This window comes from Artemia sp. Qi Xiang Cuo, chromosome 16 (genome assembly GCF_049724085.1).
Source record: "Artemia sp. Qi Xiang Cuo chromosome 16, ASM4972408v1, whole genome shotgun sequence".
Classification (NCBI taxonomy): Eukaryota; Metazoa; Arthropoda; class Branchiopoda; order Anostraca; family Artemiidae; genus Artemia; species Artemia sp. Qi Xiang Cuo.
The window spans coordinates 37,574,597-37,593,850 of NC_142809.1; the positions used below are offsets into that span (position 1 = coordinate 37,574,597).

Genomic DNA, 19,254 nt, shown 5'->3' on the forward strand with positions numbered 1-19,254 from the left:
CGGAACGTAAAAAACGAAAAAGGTACAACAGACACCTGACACTGAACAATATTTCAACTGAAGTTATCTCTAGATCCTTAAGACCCGTCCAAGAGGGACGTTACTCATTTCAAAGGAAGATTACAGCCAAAACAAGCAAAATACCAACCTTCGTCATGGCCCCCCATGTCTCGATAAAAAAAGATATCCCCACCTCTTGACTTAGGGCTCCTGCCACAGGTTAGGTGGCGTAGAGAGCATAACAACTTTGCTGCTCCAGGTGGACTACAATGAGGGGGGCCCCGACAACAGTAATGCCGGCCATGCTGAGGAACTTCTGAAGGCAGTCTTTCCATACAGTACGAGGTATACCCTTCGGGCGTAACCAACCATTGGATGTGGGGTGAAAGTAATGCATAATTCTAGCATGGGCTGTCGGTGGCATCCGAAGGATATGCCCAAACCATCTGAGAGTCAGCTGGCCAATTTGTGTTGAGAATGGAATTTGGTGAGTAAGGCCAAGGAGCCTTTCATTGCTCAGAAAATCGTCCCATCGGAGCCCCTTGATTCGACAGAGTTGTTTTGTCTGGCACGCGTCTATCCTGCTCACGATGGTGGACTTGAGGGGCCATATTTCTGCCGCGTAGAGCAGGACTGAGCTGACAGACGAATTATATATGCGCATCTTTGTGCGCCTAAAAATACAGGGCGATCTTCAGATGTCATTGAGTTTTACGACGACAGAAGAAGCTTTCGCGATTCGGCTGCCCGGTTCCACGTCCACGGAGCCATCATTCGAAATCAGCCAAGATAGGTGAAATTAGTAACAACTTCAACGTGGGCTCCACAAACTGTAATGAATTTTGGGGCCTAACTAGCGGCTGGCTGTTTGACTGCCATTATTTTTGTTTTCTGTCAATTTATTTTAAGCCCAACTTTTGCAGTTTCTTCCTGCAGGACATTCAGAGTATCTATTAGCTGTCAAATGGAGACAGAAATGAGCGCAAGGTCGTCTGAAGAGTCAACGTCGGTTATGATTCGATGTCCAAATTAGAGGCCAAAGGGCAATCAATCGGTTGTTCGAGTCATGACATGGTCTATGACACAATTAAACAATTTTGTGAAGTCAGCACACTCCACCTCTCCCATCAAATATAATATCTTTAACTGAACTAATTGTATTTAGTTCAAGGAAAGAGAAACTGGCCAATGCATGTGCATCAACACAGCTTCTTTCAGCCATACTACATAACCAGCTTCAGAATTAGCATAGACAATATAAATATATAGCCTATATATATATATATATATATATATATATATATATATATATATATATATATATATATATATATATATATATATATATATATATATCAAACATGGCGAAATTGTGGCTCCCAAACCGGTTGCGGCCGTTTGAAAGAATGACTGCGGCTCTCGAAAAATAATTGGAAAATTAGTGGAAATTGATGAAAATGGAATTTTTCATTTTCATTTTATTTTCATTGAAATGAAAATTAAATAAATATTATAAATTTTTTTAAACAATTCATATCTAACTGTACCATCATAATGTGCAGAGGCGAAAAATCGAAGTTACAGGTTAAAATTTTCTCAAAAAAAAGAAAATACTACCCGGAGTTAAAATGTGATGAATAGACTAACGACTGTTTTTACTGATTAATTAAAAAAAAACTTTCCTAAAAATAAGTTTTTCAAAGAAATTTAAAGCTAATATAAAACTTAACACAAGCAGATAAAAAAACATTTTAAAATTCTAAAAAAAAACGACCAAAAATAACTATTAAAGAATAAATGGGATACGAAACGAATAGAAACTAAATAGACACTTATAGTCTAATTTATAGAACCAGTAATAACATTAATGAAAAAATACATCATAAAATGAATAATGACTCGATTGAAAATGAAAATCAAGCTTAAAATGAAAACAAATATTATGCTATTAAAGTATAAATGAAATTTAAAACGAACAGAAATCAAATAAACAATCAGTACGAACAAGCATACAATATATATTAATGTACATGAATAAATAAATCTTAAAACGAGTGAAACTTAAATTGAATATGCAAATCAATTTTGAATCGAATAAAAATAACTACAAACAAGAGTTTGGGTATCGTATCACTGCAGAAGCCTAAAACCTACTGCGTCATTGGCGCTTTACTGAAGAGGAATTATATTACAAATGTTTTTCTTTTGTACTTAATATTGAAAATAAATATTAAAATTACAGTAAAATTTTGAACTGATGAGCTTTTTATGGCATAGGGGGGAGGGGGGGGGGGTGCTTACTGTCCGATTATTCTTGACTTTAAAAAACGAATCTAGAACTTTCAATTTAAATCCAATGAGGCTTTTTTCAAAGTCTATACGATTACCTCTTTGATAAAAACCTTATATATGAACAATAGACAGCTTGCATAACTTTTGGACAGCGATTGACAACAATGAATGGATTGAAAAAATAGCTCCAATAAGGGGGTTTAGACCATTTCACTTGCTGACACAAAGGGATCACGACTGTTTGGAATTGACCTTAATAGGAACTTGTGTGCCAAAGCAATTTTGCATCTATCACAGAGTATGTATTTTAACCTTATAATTCGATAATTATAATACATTTTCTATGTGTTCTTCCCATACAAAACCCCTTCCCAGAAATTATAAACCCCCCCTTAATTAGTTTTGCCCCATGGCATAACTTACAACACCTACCCCCTGGCCCTGGTGGGCTGTGTCGACACCGAAGTTTGTTGTTATCAGAACTTTGAACTATTTTACCGAAATGTCTATCTCAAAATTTTTATCTGATGCATTTAGGGCGTGGAGGAGGGAGAGGGGCTAGTTGCCCTTCAATCTCTTTTGACTCTTAAAAATTGAACAAGAACTTTCAATGGTCAATCAAATGGGCCCTCTCTAAAGTTTATACGAGCATCCCTTCCATAAGAAATAATATGAAGGATTCGGAGAATCCTTAAATTACAACCCTTGCCCTGAGGGCTTTGGGAGAGTTGTAATCCTCAAAGACCTAATTTCCAGAACTAATTTCCTAAACTACGTTTAATAAGATGGCTGTCTTAAAATTTTGATTGGATGTGCTTGGGGAAATGGTGGGCTTGAGCGGGGGGTTAGTTGCCCTCAAATCACTTTCGACAATTATAAAGGGCACTAGCCCTTGGAATTTCCAATCGAATGAGCATTTTTTGAAGTTTCTACGGCACAACTGTATTTAAAAACATTATGTGCCCCCAGAGCCTAGATCAAAACCCTTGTCTCAAGGGTATTGAGGCAGTAAGTGACTGGGTAACGCGTGTTATATTTTGAAAAGGGCAGCGCTTACCAGAACGGCCATCGCGCACTTATGATTGGCTGGAGTTTGAGAAATGTGGGATTTGGGGGGGGGGGCTATCCACCCTCCAATAACTTTCAACTATTAAAAAGGGTACTCTCTCTTTGAATTTAAAAATGAATGACCCTTTTTGAAGTTTCTACGACAACGACTTCTATAAAAACCTTATGTTCCCCCAGGGCATAACTTAAAACCCTTGCCCTGAGGGTTGTGGAGGAGTATCCTCCTCAAAAATATATTTTCTATCTGCAAATCAACTACGATGAACAAAATGGCTAACTTAAAACCCTTGCCATGAGGGGTGTGGGAGAGTATCCTCCTCAAAATATATTTTCTATCTGGAAATTAACTACGCTGAACAAAATGGCTATCTCCAAAATTTTGATTCGATGTGTTTGGGGGAATGATGGGCGTGGGGGGAGCGGCTAGTTGCCCTCCAATCATTTTCGACTATTAAAAAGGGCACTAGAACTCTCGATTTCCAATCAAATGAGCCCCCTTTGAAGCTTCTACGACGACCCCTTCCATATGAAGTGCCTCTGGGAAAAATAATAATAAATAAATAATAGAACATTGGAGCCGTATGGCCTTTACTATAGGCAACGCTACAGCGTTGCCTCTGATATAACGGAGCATCTGCAATCCCTCAACCTAGCATTACAAGGAAACGATATAGTTATTGCTGATCTTATTCAATCAATTCTAAGTTTCATTAGAAATATTCAGCTTTTAAACGGAATTTAAAAACAACCATATTCAATCACTTTCCATGTCTGAAGAATAGCCTTTCTAAAATTGATGAGAAAAAATACAGCGAATTCGACAGTAAATTAGGAAAACAATTGAAAGACCTTCACTTGCGATTTGGTGATTTAGAGGTTTTCTTTAAATTTTCTTGTAAACCCTTTCGGCATTTACGTTATTAACGATGAATTTTCAATCCCGCATTATATTTTGAATGAAAGTGCCACAGGAGAAATCGAATTCTCAGCACGATCACAATCTTAAATTGCATCACAAATCAGCATATCTGCAAATGAGCTTTGGAAACTAGTGCCACAATCCAAGTACCCCGCTTTAAGATAAGTTGCTTGCAGATTACTGTCCATATATATATATATATATATATATATATATATATATATATATATATATATATATATATATATATATATATATATATATATATATATATATATAGTGCAAAAGATTATTGGCATGCGGCTGCATCTATCAAATAAAACAGAAGGTCTAAAAAAAAAAGAGAAATATATGCGGACCTATGAATAGGTATAGAAGCCGTATAAACTTGGAGTCCGCCTAGTGTGCTAGCAATCGACTCCTCCGTTTGACTATTAGCTCGACTCCGTAGTGGATTTCTTTCTGCTATGACTTTCCTCCGTTCCAGTCTCCTTTGTTCTCGCTCCTTCACTCGACCTGAATCAATGGAGCTCAAAGTAGTATTACTAAGAGAGGTAGATGTTGACTGAAGTGTAGAACGTGAGGAACTGATTAAAGTCCCTTCCGTATCACTATCACTATCCCTGCGGTCTATTTTACGTGAAGAGCCTAAAAGAAAAACTTATATAGTCGTACATAATGCGAAGTTCAGGTTCTACAATATGATATGATTTATTAACACTAAAAGCCCTACTGGGCCATGGTTAATACACAACACGCTTCAAAACTAATTAATGAAAACACTCTTATTATAAACAAAGCAAAAATAAAATAAAAAATAAACCTAAAGAAAATGATCTCTATGCTCCATGCCCAGTCCAATACACCTCCCCAAATTCTTTATCTCCAAAAATTTCTATCTCTTAATATATTACCCACCCATTCCTCCCTTTCGAACCACCCCGGAAAAATTTTCTCTCTCAAACCTCTTAACTCCTTACATAAACATAAAAAATTAATTAAATTATCATTTTCGTCCCCACAAATCAGACAAAAATAGGGACCAGCCTTTGACCTAATCTTCCCTAAATATTTCCTCCTGTCTCCAAATGCTACAAAATTTCACCTTACCTAAATTGCCCACTTTAATTCCTCCCTACTAAGCCCTGCCTTAAAATACACTTCCTCCCCCCATAGGTCCTTAATACTAGCATACAGAGATATTTCAATATTTCAGCGAATAATCAAGAGTAGGTTTTTATTGTTAATTCAAGAATAGGTATACACAGTGTCTATTCCAGCACTTGGGCCCCGTCGGCAATTGCTGGAGAGGGTGTATGAATACACAGATTCATCCTAACTTACAATTTTACACAAACCTCAGTAGCTCTAGAAAAGTCCTTGCGTTGCGTTTCCCAGTGGGTAATATGTCACGAAGACGACCTTGTGCCTATGCCATTAGACTGGCAAATTCTTAAACAGGCTTTTGCCTTTCTTTACTATCTACCTACTTCTATCCTTCTTATGTACATTATACCTTAGAGAAGGCAGTATCCTATCTAGATAAACGACCATAAAAAGGAAAAGAATCGGATCTCCCATGCATAACTCGCTATGTAGAAAAACATGAACTTTTCAAGAGAAGAGAGAAATTGATTTTAGGACTATTTTTCTGTTTATGATTATAAATAAGTTGTGGAAAACATGTCAATTTTATTCATGAATATGTCAATTTGAAGGTTAATAGAAAAAGGTAGACGGTTTGTAAGAATAACTTCGATATCAACGAAAAAGAGGACAGAGTAAATAATCGCATATCGAGCATGACTAGATTTCAGATAGGACTACGACCATTTCATGCCTTGACAAAAATTGGTTGTGAGTGAGTTCTTTATTTAACAATAAAAATCATAAACAAAAAACTATATCAACAAAATCTCCCCCATAAGGCTCCATGGCCGCGAAAGAACAGAAAAAAAAGGTAAATAACGCAACCACGTTTTCGACAACGGGGTAGAAACGTTTTCACAAAAAGAATGATAATGTTCACGAGAATTAATTTATCAGCGCGATACAACTGAACTATATTTGTGCTATCGATGCTTGTGGTATCGCATCGAATATCAAGTAGCACTGTATGTAATCCAAAGTAGCTGCTAAATCCTTTGTCAGGTATTGTTAATTTAGAAAGTAATTGTATATGCTAGATGTGTTGGAGGTCAAGATTTTGCCATTATAGATAATATTAAAGTCTGCAGAGCTGAGGAATATGTAAATTATTATCCCATTCCTTTTATTCAGCTTATATTAAATATTAACATATCAAAGAAAGCACTTCCCGAGAAGCGATGACTTACCCTATTTCTTTTAGTGTTGTATTTCTAAATGACATGTTAAAATTCTATTCTGGTTCCTACCACTTGACGCCGCTAGAGAAAAAACTAACATTAAATTGCCCCTTACGTCCAAAAAGCCATAAGGCATTCACAATAAGATCCTACTAATTAAATTTAGCTAACACTAATTTGATCCAATCATATTTTTGAAAGAATTCAGGTAGGCCGGAAATTTCTGATTGGCTCAAATTAGCGGTAAGCTAAACCTTATTATTAGTAAAATCTCTTTATAAATGGGGCTTTAACTAAATTCGACTAAACTGTGATATAGGAGACGTTTAGACGAGGGTCCTAACAACCAAGACTTCAACAGTTCACAATGGCCATTTACTAATTCGGAGATTCAGCTCATACAATAAGTCTCTTTTATCGAATGCTAGTGTTAAAACATTTCTGTTTGCAAAAAAGAATTTTAATGTTCAGATAAGTTAACATTAAATAATAACTTAAAGATTTATAGCTATTCAATTTTGTCGAATAACGATCTGATTGGCAAGTTTCGATTTGCTCAAATAGAACGTTTCGACGACAAAATCTTCAATTTTAAATTCTCAGTTCATTATTCAAGAATCTATCTTATTATATAAACGTTCCTGTCCCCTTATAAGCCTTTTGAAAAGCTCTTACCAATGTTTAACTGATTATTTGTTCCATTCGTCAATGTGTTTTTAATTTAGCTATTTTGAATACAACAAAAAATTAAAAATGAAACTCTCATGCTGGCTAGACCATAACCAATGTCAAATAAGTTGAACTTGAGTTTGGAGCAAATCCAGCTCTAGACACTAGCTAGACATTCAGCATGAGTGAGTTTAGTATTAGCCAACTCCCACGAATACTGTCAGCTTAATCCAAGAAATAATAAATTATCATTATGAACAGGCTTTATCCGAGATTTCCCCATGTACATATTTTTAAAGGAATATATAAGGTCTCAATGAGATCGCGTGTTTATTAGAAATTTCATTTGCAATGTTTTTTTCCTCCGATAGGTAGACTAAGGGAAAACGTCATGGGCAGTTCAGGCTATGGCGTGAGTAAAGCATATCCTTATCACGAAGAAGAAGAGTCAGTTGCGAAAAAGAAAAAACCGAAACCGGAAGAATTGCTTCGCGCCAAAAAAAAGGATTACTATTTACATAAGTAATTCGGATGAAATACTTGGTAAAAAAAAAACCATTTCCGTTTGAATACCGTCACTAATACCCAGATATCCAATATCCTAATCGTTCTACTTTCTACAATGATCAAAACAAAATAAAATAAAAATTCTTTTGCGAAAGAGATTAAAAAACTGTCTTTCTTTTCACCGAGCAAAGCTCGTCCCACTGGCCCTACAATTTGAATCCCATAGCACTGGATATGCTCTATTTTTCACCTTCTTAGTTCTCCAACTGAAATTCCATTTGGTTTTCACCAAAACGCGCCGAATTTAATGATATATGCCCATATATAAATGATACATATTCCCATATATTTTAATGATATATATAAAAATTGAAGTCGGAAAAAGAAGTTATTCACAGTATAATAAGCGATTATCCTCTTTCCCTGGCTTTTATTTTGTGTAAATGAAGCTGAGTTTCGTCATTTAAAACACACAAAAAAAAATTCACTTGAGGCATTGTCTATTTGCCGCCCACATAGGATCATTATTAGCACCCATAAAAGCTATTCCAAAGAAGAAACTCCAAAGAAGTAGAATATCAATTTAATTTTCTCTTTTGGAAAATAAGAAATAATTCCCTTTTTTCTTTTTTTTTAGTAAGAGGAATTTTTAGCTGACCTAAAACAGAAGAACTATAAGCATAGAAATGTGATTTAAAGCAAGTGTTGAAAACTTAATATTTATTATATTCCTTTAACGATCAGCTCATTTTCATAAAAAAAACCTAAATCAAGATACCTAAACTGCTAATGCCACACCCTACACCGTCAATATTTCATAGAAGAATAGATGGCGTATAAAATCTAAATAAAGACGAAAGAAAGCACGGAAGAAATTTCAAGATCAAAACACCGTACTCAAAAAGCAAGATTTATATATTTAAGAAAATTGCGGTATTAGCTTCAAGGTTAGGGTAGGATGCCTCTGTTTCTGAATAAATTAATTACTTAACCAGTATGGTACAATAAGCTAATACTGTCTGATATTGTCAACTGGATAAAATAAATTTTCCCGGGGATGAGAAAAACTTCAAACGCTCAAACAAATTCCTGGAAAGGTACATGTTTACCGTTGAACACAAAAACAACTAAAAAAAAAAAAAAAAAAATGAAAAAACAGGATTTCATGTTCCAAATATTAAATTTCATTCATTTATGGTGGCAGATAAAATAAAAATGAAGGAATCATGTAAAAGGAGGTATAGATTGTTTTAGGGGGATACAGAGGGAGGTCAATGATAAAGGATTCCTGACTAGGAGGAGGGGGACACGAAAATATTTAAGAAGAAATTTTTCACCACTCTACCAATGTGTAAATTATTTATGAGGATCCTTCCAATTGTTTACTGGGGAAGGGAGTAACTCCCTGCAAGATTTTTTGCCTCCCCCCTGTATATTGGAAAATATCTTCTTTAGTATTTTCATTGAGAAATGGCTTTTTTGGTATCTTTATTGAAACAAAAACTAAATTGCCCCACCCCCTAGATATTGAAAAATACATTTTGCCCCTCCCCCCCCCCCGCTTTCTGTAAATTGACATCAATGAATTCCATTTTTGCCCATGTTCGGGTTGTGGGAGATAAAGCTAAGGGGTATACTGAGATAACAGCGTTATCTGCAAAAACAGCTCGTTTTTAAACATTCTTGAAAATTAGGAGAGGGCTGTCTAATTTCTATTACTTAGGTTTTACTTAAAACTATCAACTAAAAAACATAATTAAGACACAAACTTATACTCATAGCATCATTATACTAATTTAATATCAACCCATTCAATTTGTACTATGTCATGCAAGTTCTCTTTCATGCAAAGTCTCTTCGAAACTAATCATGCGTATGCAATCAAGACAGTACAATTCTCAAAAATAAGCCTTTCCCTGATTCTTTTTCTTTTTTTTTACATGATCATTTTCTTGATTAAAACTTTTAAAGAACATGTAACCTTCTAGCCTAAATAATTAAAATAAACATTAAATTAACAAACTTACGAAGTACAAACAAAACTTCACCCGTAAAAATAATTTTTTTAGCTCCATTTCCAAGAAAAATGATTACGTTGTGATGAAAGAAAAAAAAAACAACCGATTTTATAGACGGGATAAGTAGCAGGTTAAAATCATCCCATCGATAAAATAATGATCCTACGGAAGAAGAAGAGCCAGATATCAAACTCTGTAACCATTGTCTTAATAATCGCCATCTATTTCATGCTCTCTCGCGAATGTGGCGTCAAAATCCAACTTCAACCCAGCCAACAAATCAGTAAAATTTTCAGGACGACAAACTCGAAGCAGTAAGCGAAGAAATACGAAGAAAGAATGTAATGCTAGCGTTTGAAACATTGCAGTCAATGATGCTTCAATTTGAAACCTAATTTGTACTTTGTTGAGTTCACTCAGTGACTTTATTTGAGTTCATTTTTCAGTGCTCATTATAGAGTTCCGTTCTTATGAAGTGACATTCCTTTGTCGCACAGTCACCCATTCGATGATTCCTTCATTTTTTTTTCCCATCAAAATACCCATGTTCTAAAACCACACACTACCTACACTCTTGGAAAAATAGGAGGAAAGGAAAGAACAACCAAATTGAGACATGTCCTACGTTGACAGATGAAAGATATCATGTAGAGACCTAATTCTTTAAAAGGGGAAGGGATATAATTTTCCCACGATTTTTGATGATTTTTTTTTTTCCAGAAAGGACGTGGATCCTTCTGACCTATCTAAAAAAGGAGATAGCCCCCCGCTCCCGTCACATTTTCAAGTTAATATGGTTCTTTATTCCGTATTCTGTTAAGTATTGAAACTTAATGCTGTAAAAGTTCAGCTACCCTGCTCTTTTTGACAATTTTGTGAAGATTTTATCACTTTATTACTATTTTTAATTAAATTGAAATATCTCTTAAATCAGGTACAATGGATCAATCGATTAATTCCATAAATCATTCTTTAATTTGTTCGTCAATACGTTTGAAAATTTCCTGGAGTTTTTCACTTCCGGATAATGGCAAAACCGGATAATGGGTGAAAATTTCACTTCGGGATAATGGGTAAAAATTGTGCCATCGTCGCCTCGACATCCAGAAAGTAATTTTTTAGTTTTCAGCTCTGTTAAATTACCATTAAGCCTTTCTGCATTTCAATGTTTTGCTATTTTAATTGTGAATATTTTTACTATTTCTGCGATCAGTTTTATTATTCTATTACTTCTATTATATCTACTACATTTTATTTTTCAGAAAAGCTTATCTATAATATAAAGCATGAAAAAAATCATGCACACCATGAATATCAAGGTCTGGCTGATTTTTTACGGAATAGCCCATTTGAACAACGTACAGGGTCGCTTTATCTATTGTTCTGGCAATTAACGCCTTTTTGTTTTTTAGCCAAAATGTATTTTTTTTTTGTCAAATTGTAGGATCATTTTTGTAGCTTACTGTTCATAACAAGTCTGGGTTGTAGCTGCGATGGCAAAATAAGAAAAAAATAAAGTTTAGTGTTAAAACGTTAAATAAAGTGCGAACCCGTCTTATAGAGCCTACAATAAAAAATAAACGATCAAGAAATCGCAGGCGCGTAAAGCAAACCAATTAGGTACGTCTAAATGACTCGTACAACGCGATACAAAGCGTGTATAGGCAAAAAAAATTAATCATGCAAAATTGAGAGTTGCGAGTAAAACTGGTGATTCGGGACAAAGAGAACAGTAAAGACATTCCGGATGGATTAGCTCATACTCATAAACGACATGAATTGTTTAACACCGGAGAATAGTCCTCTAGTGGGCGTGGTAGGTGACGTAATGCTACTCGTAGAAGAAGTATAGGATAACGTAGGGGATCTGTCGGCATATCGACCAGAGGTCCAACATCGGTCGTAAGGGCGTACTGTTGGTGATTTGCTTTTACGTGAGAACCAGCCTTCCTCCGACACTTGCCTTCTCCAAACTAAAAACGTTATTAGAGCCGCGAAAACATTAAACCGTTAGTAAAGTAAAAGTAGAAGATAAGAAATAAAAACGATTTTTTTTTTCGATTTTGTATTTTTACCAAAAGAAAGATCACAAATGCGTGTTTATTTGTTTTGTTTTTTCAGGGGTGATTGTATTGACCCAGCGGTTCTAGAATATCACGAGAGAGCTCATTCAAACAGAAATTAGAAGTTTTAGTGCCCTTTTTAAGTTACCAATAAATTCGGTGGGCAACTAGGGCCCCTCCCCCGCTCACTTTTTCCCAGTCCTCGGATCAAAATTTTGAGATAGCCATTTTGTTCAGCATAGTAAAAAAATATAATAATTGTCTTTGTGGATGACTTCATCCCCAAAGACCCCGGGGGAAGGGCTGCAAGTAATGAACTTCGTCCATTGTTTACATGTAGTATTGGGTATTGGAAAGTATAGACTTTTTGAGCGGGATTTTTTTTCTGGTGGTTCAACAACAAAAATACATCCGATTAAAGTTGGGGGTGAAAAAACTCTCCATCGGGGGCTTAAAAAAGAAAAGTTTAAGACACAGAGAAAATATATTACAACCTAATTTTCAGGTAAGTATAGCTGAAGAATAAGATACATTGCGAATATGAACACACAAAAATCTGGGCTAAGGCAGTGGGTTGAAATTTGTATTGTCAACAGAACAACGTTTCAACGTTTCAAAAAAGCAGAAAAGAATTTACTTGTATTTAGATCACCGAAAGAATTCGGTTTTATGAATAGAGGGATAGTAAAAAAGCCAAAAAATCGAACTAATAGATTAAAATAGCCTGATTCAACCAAAGCAGTTCCGACAACTATTATCTGTTTAATTATGTTATGTCGCAATACTGCTGCACCAACTCTTCTAGACTTGACTTTAATTAATTGTTGACAATGTAGCGATAGGTAGATCCCAATATTTTAAATCAAATTCTTTGCAGCGTTACCTACTGTTTTTTTTTTCAGACGAATAGATTATCAAATGAGTAAATAATACATAAAAATAGAATAAATTAAATCGAGAAAGCATAAAATCAATAAACAAAAAAGAACATCAAATCGCCTGAAGAGGTAACACAAAAAAGCAAATAAAAAAATAAATAAATACAAATTCAAAATATATTCGTTAGAGTAGTTCATTTCTTATTACCCGTTCTAAATCGGGGTGTTTTTTCAAGATTATTAAGAAGCAGTTGTTAACACAAGGAAGGATATTTAAAGTATTTAAGATACGAAAAATTAAATCTAATATAGGAGCACCGTCTCATCTAAATGCGGGGGGAGGAGGTAAAATGTATTCTTCAAAATTGACGATTTTCAAAACTTCGATTTTCAGACTATTTCTGCGAGCAAGAAAAGAAGACATAGCCCACTATGGCAAAAACAATTCTAGATATATTAGAAACCAAATAAGATAGGAGAAAGCAGACTTGACAAATCGATGGAGCCTATTTTGACAGGTTCGGAAAACAGACAAAACAAACTCGGAATGTGTGACTGGGTTGTGAACAACTTTATAGATTTCATTAAAATGTAATTTACACAAATCAAATCAATAATACAAATAAAATTTTATTAATTTATCTGGAGCACTGTTCTCAGCTTTCTCAGTAGGGAAATGAGTGTTTAGAATTAAATTTGCGTCATTACAAAGTGAAACAAAATTGAAATATAAGATGACTTAGTTATTTCAAATAAATTTGTGTTTGTTGAAAACACGAATTTCACAAATGAATTTACTTTCAAAGAAATGCAATAGAATTTTTGGTACACTGACACAAATGGCACCTGAGCCTTTAGTGTTCTGATATTTTAATCCAAAACACATTTACCCCACCACAAAGAAAATATTGCCCCGAGGAAAATTAAAAGATCTAGAATTTTAGGCATTTTAAGCCCAGAAATTTTAAAGGACTTGGTATATTATAGAAAATATAAACGTATAACATCAATCATAAACATAATTTAAGATATCCAGCCTATCTATTATTTTTTTTTCAATTGCGGAACCTTTTTTTCTTAATGGAAGGTGAAAAGCTACATAATACTAAAATCTTATGTAATTATCACCTAAATAAGTTAATGCTATTTTATGAATATGCTGCTGTAAGCATATTAAAAATGAAATGAGAAGTAGAATAAGAATGTCAAATTAAATTTCTTTAATAAGTGTTTAAAATTATCGATCCTACCAAGGGAACTTATTTTTTCTTGAATGAGTATATAAATAAAGCACACAATTACTGGTCTTTCAGTTAATCTGTTAAATAATTCATAGTTAGATCGTATTCAAAGATTTCATAGTAGAGAGGTTTTTGAACTTTCTTAGTTAGCGTTACAAAAAAAGCTCACAGCAAGAGCATTAAAAAAAACTCAACGGTTCTAACGTTAAAATTAGCAAACATTTTAAAACTGGTAAAATATGTGATTATACATCTTTTCGTCAGGTTTGTGAAGACCCAGAACATATTTTTATTTTCTATTACCTAAATCACGTGTTGTTCTGTAGAGCTAAAAGACTTTCTGTTGCTTTTATATTACGTTAAAAAGTAACATCCTTGGTATCTATTTTCTTTTTGTAGACGCTGCTAATTTTTACATCAACACTATTTAAGAAATCAAATTTTGTGAGTCTCAGCGTCGTCTGACAGTCTTAAAGACAAAAGACCTATTAGCAGATTTTTCCAGCCCCACGGGGAACTTCCAAAGGAATTTTGGTAAAAATTGATAGGGGATCTTAATGGGTCAACAGTTCAAAAATTTAATGAGAGGCTAGTTTAAAAAAACGAAAATGTATAATTTCTTACTAATTATTAAGCAGAACGCTGTCTATTTAATGTACATTCAGCATAAATAATATACATCCTGTGTCAACCAAGTTTTCAATCAAGGCGGTTAGCACAACAGGGAACTTTCAAAGCTATGAAATTACTCAATGAAGCTTCCTTTCAGCTGATTTTTAATATCTTCCAAGCAGGTATGTTAGAATATTTTAGGGACTGTCCTTTCCTGAACTCTAAGAAGAAAATTATGCTCTGTTTAATCGAAAAAACAGAGTTCATACTCTCATTAAATTTGAATATCTCTATCTCCGGCACAAAACGGGAGAAGTTGAATGGTTTTTCTAAGATTCTGGGCACGTAGGTATCGGTTTTAGCTTTCCGTCTTTTATTTGGATCTCTTATTAAAGCTTTAAAAGCTAAGGCAAAACCGCCTAATTGATTTTGAAAAGTTTGATCAAGCAAAATAAAAGTTTATAATGGATGAGATAGAGTCATCCTTTGAGGTATCGAATCCTCTTAAGCGTCGAAAACCTCTCTAGTGGAAAGTTCAGACACACAGATAAAACGATCCCTTGGCCAAAAAATGGCAGTGTCCCAACAGTAACGGCGTTATTCTTGAAATTAGAACGAGGGGGGGGGGGGATAAAAACATGCGAATAATAGCTTATACGAACGCAAATTTTCCGCTTATCTTTTTTATACTTGTAAAAAAGTAATATTCTCCAGACAAAGCAACAATTTGAACAGGGAGAGAGACAATTTTGTCTGAGTGTCTGAGCCTGCTGTAAATCAACTAACCACACAGATTAACGGTTAATATCATGGCCAAAATGCCCACATCAACTAGAGATTATATTACTCCTATACTGAGCTCACCAGCGTACTAAGCGTATCCCAGGACAACTTTCCCATTTTTGTTGTCTTCATTTTTTATTTTATGAAGCCATCTACCGTATATACTTAGTTCGTTTGATTTTGTGATTTATTTCCATTTATTTTAAGAAGAATACAACTGCTACTATTGCTGACAGGCCATCATAACACAAAACCACATGACGCAAACACAGAACAAAATTCAATATTTGCTTCACTATATTTACCAAGGATCCTCATTCAATGAGGGAGAGGGCCTTATGACAGGCAGGTTTGTACCACAGTCCCCAGAGTTTCCAGATGTAGCTTCACGGGAAGGCCTTTCTAATTACCTTTTCTAATATGAAATAAGGTCGATTTTGAAAGTTACTACTGAGATTATTGCCCTAACCTAGCGTGCTGAACTTATGAAGAATTATCGAGTATTATTTTACTATTATATACAAGGTTGGAATTAAAGTTCCAGGACCAATACTTAAATGAAGACAAGGACATGCACAGCAGTTCGTCAAAGAAGAAGGGGGGGGGGGAGTCCGTAAAAGGGCGCAAGGATTAAAAACAGTTTCTTCGGCCTAAAAAGAATTACACTTATTTTAGATATTGGAATATTTTGTATATTGTTGGTCTTCTTAAGAGGGAAGAAAGGGCCCTGTGGGGGTCCTTAGATGCCGAACTAGTTATTGCAGCTGATGTGCATTTTCTACGGACAAGGAAGCCATAGTTGAAATGTCCCAACTTTTATGGTTTTTTCTAATGACTTCTTGGTTTTCTAACGAGTGTGATCAAGTCATTTACCCTTATTGTCTTATTTCTTAAACACAATATTTTGTCTTCGTTTTATGTAAATAATTACCCTTGAACTAGAGCATGGACAATCCTTTGATCGGCTAAAAGCTTCCGATTTACATTTCCACAGCTAAAAAAAACACACACTAAAACAAAGAAACCAACAAAAACACACACCTATGAAACAAAAGTTTAGACGTAGATAATTTTTGAGACCACACTGCCTTTCCATGACGATAAAATAAAAGTTTAAAATAGGGATAAAATCCTTTTTAATAGACAGTGTATGGAAAATCACAGAAAGTACCAGATATTTCGGTCACTGTATATGTGACCGAAATATCTGGTATTTTTGTGAACTTCTATACACTGTCTATTAAAAAGGATTTTATCCCTATTTTAAACTTTCATTTTAAAAGTTTAGACAAAGGTCAAAACTAAAATTAATCAGGACACATTTTGTTTTCAATGGCTTGTTAGTCGAGATCGAATAAATGAACAAACAGAAAGGAAATGAAACAGATAGAAACGACAGCAAGGAAATGATAAGTGCTACTAGCTCTGCTTGTACAGTCCTAATCCTATACTTTACGTTCACAATTTGCATATAGGATAAACATTCTGATTTTGAAAGAATTCATAATAATACCCCCCCCCCCTAGATTACTACATGAATCAAGAAAATAATTGCATAGGAAACATGTAAAGTATGGAGCGAAATAGAAGTGGCAAAAGTTTAATGGACAGTTTATTACCTATTCACCGGGTCGAGGTTATAGCAAGACTAAAATATTGCTAATTGGCAGATTGACACTTTCTTTCAAAAAGAAAATTGAGACCCAGCTTTTAGGTTAAGGAGGACGGAATACCTACACCAAACTGGAAAGAGTCATGAAAAGAGACTTACCACTTTGATTCACTTCTTCTGCAGATACAGTCCGAAGCGGACTAAGAGTTGAAGGCATAACAGACTTATACGATGGTTTAGTTGGTGGGCCTAGCTTCAGATCTAATCTATTCCTTAGTCGATCACCATCAATATGAGAAGCAGTTCGGGAATACGAAGGATTCCGCATGCTATAAAAGATCAATATGTTATCATAAGTCCCTAATGCACAGGTCCTACCCTGAAGCAGGGTAAAGGGGGATAATTGAAAAACGTGTATTTCAAAGCTGCTTTTCAGGAGTTTTTCAGATCAGTCTTAGGTGGAAATTCTTACCCTTCCAACTGTGCTTTGGTATATAATAAAGAAATCATAGTAATACTTCAGTAGAGGGGAAAAGTCAATCTTATACAGCATAAAAATGTTAATATGCTTTTCAAGTTATAATTATAGGAACATGGCTCCCCATGTTCTCCCCAGGAAAAGGCCAACACTGCCTGAAAATATATCATTTTACTAAAATGGATCCTTGCCAAATCTCATGCATAGAAAAACGTCCTAATGCATAATTTTAGTTTTTATTACATTCTTGAGCCTTTGCTAACAAGAGGTAGAAAAAAGGGAACATTTAGTTTCATTCTCAGATACAAAAGTAGACATGAAGAATGGACACGGAAACAAATTTAGAAATTATTAGAAAAGAAGTACTCTGGTACTAATCTTGAATCTTAGATACTCCTCCCTTACTTCTTCTGGCGTTTGACATCTTAGATACAGATGCAGGAGGGGAAAAAGAAGTTCGCTGGTACCATCTATCGTCTTTTAGCTATCACGTAGCATGGTTCTTCGCAAGCCTGAAAAGCAAGGCCATATCCAGGTGGGGAGGGGAGGGATTGGTCAACCGGTTTTGAGACCCCCCCCCCCCCAAAAAAAAAATATCTTTTGTCAGACTCGTAAAAAAGTAACAAAATGCATAAAAAACTGATTTTTTATAAGTTTTGTGATTTTTTTTGTAACCCCCTCCTCCGAGCAAAAATTATGGATACACCTTTGCTGAGAATAAAGAAGTTTGGCAGGAATATACCCTCTTCTATCGCAAGGAGGAAAGACTAGTCTAGCTTCTTTTGTAATTGAATGATTGAATGACTAGTAACATCGAAACTCACTTGTTTTTTTTTTTTTTTTTTTTTTTTTTTTTTTTTCATTTATTAATTCAGGCATGAAGACTGAATTCTTTGTGAAATCGGGTTTTGTTCGGCAGGAAGTGGAAAACAATTTACTTGAGGAATACATTGAGAATTCCACTGAAAGGTTCTTAACCAATAGCAAATTCAACTTTTTTTTTTCAATTTCTTTTAGTAATAAAATGATACTGAAGTACTTACGTATTTAATCTTTATTTGAAGTGCCGATTTCAAAGTATCTTTATTTAATGAACACTCATTCGAATTTGTTTTTAATTCTTCACCAAAAAGAACAGACAAAAAAGAACATTTTGAATCAGTAGATGGTGGTGGGCTGGTACGAAATCTGGGTTAATTCTTTCTCAGTCCCGTCTACTACTTTTTCTTACACTGAGGTAAAGACCCAGGGTTTAGCTTAGAGGATTTAGGAAATTCATTGCTTTTGGTGCTTAACACAAAAAAGTATATGGTACTTATTACCTTTGAAATATAATTGCTATTATCTGTTATAGGACTACCGTACACAATCTAAGAAGTTCAACCGTAAATAAATGAGTCAGTAAACATAAGACGTCATCAACTGGAGTTACATCTGCTAGGACTGAACGCCAAAGCGAGTGAAGAGAGGCAAAGGCTTGCGAAGCAGGCTTTGTTAGTTAGTTATAAATAAAAGAGAAATAAGAAGATGGCTTCTAGCATTAGTTTGGTTACTATGGGCCGTGGTTCGTTCCTCACTATGTTGCAGCTACGGCGGCAACTACGGCCATGTAGTGATAAGAAAAAGTCAGCTATGCAGCAACTCATCTCCAAGCTCAGAAATGAGTGCATCTTACAATTTTACTATGGCTATATTTTCTCTTAGCCTAGGTCCTGATTTTGGAAGGTTTAATACGACTTTGTTTTAAGAGAATTCGGCTCCTATTTTGATGAAGATATCTTATAATA

General features: G+C 34.8%; 1 protein-coding gene across 2 annotated transcripts in view; it reads right to left on the minus strand.

The window, feature by feature from the left end:
• The window catches only part of LOC148942872 (unconventional myosin-IXb-like), a 251,047-nt gene that overhangs the window by 33,211 nt on the left and 198,582 nt on the right, over positions 1-19,254 (minus strand). The window contains exons 21-23 of one of the 2 annotated variants that reach the window (XM_089102721.1): positions 17,149-17,318; positions 11,564-11,773; positions 4,639-4,927 (exon numbers count right to left, since the gene is read on the minus strand). In XM_089102721.1, coding sequence (XP_088958847.1) covers positions 4,639-4,927; positions 11,564-11,773; positions 17,149-17,318 — 669 coding nt within the window. The remainder of the gene's footprint in view (positions 1-4,638; positions 4,928-11,563; positions 11,774-17,148; positions 17,319-19,254) is intronic. The other variant, XM_089102722.1, reaches the window with a different exon arrangement.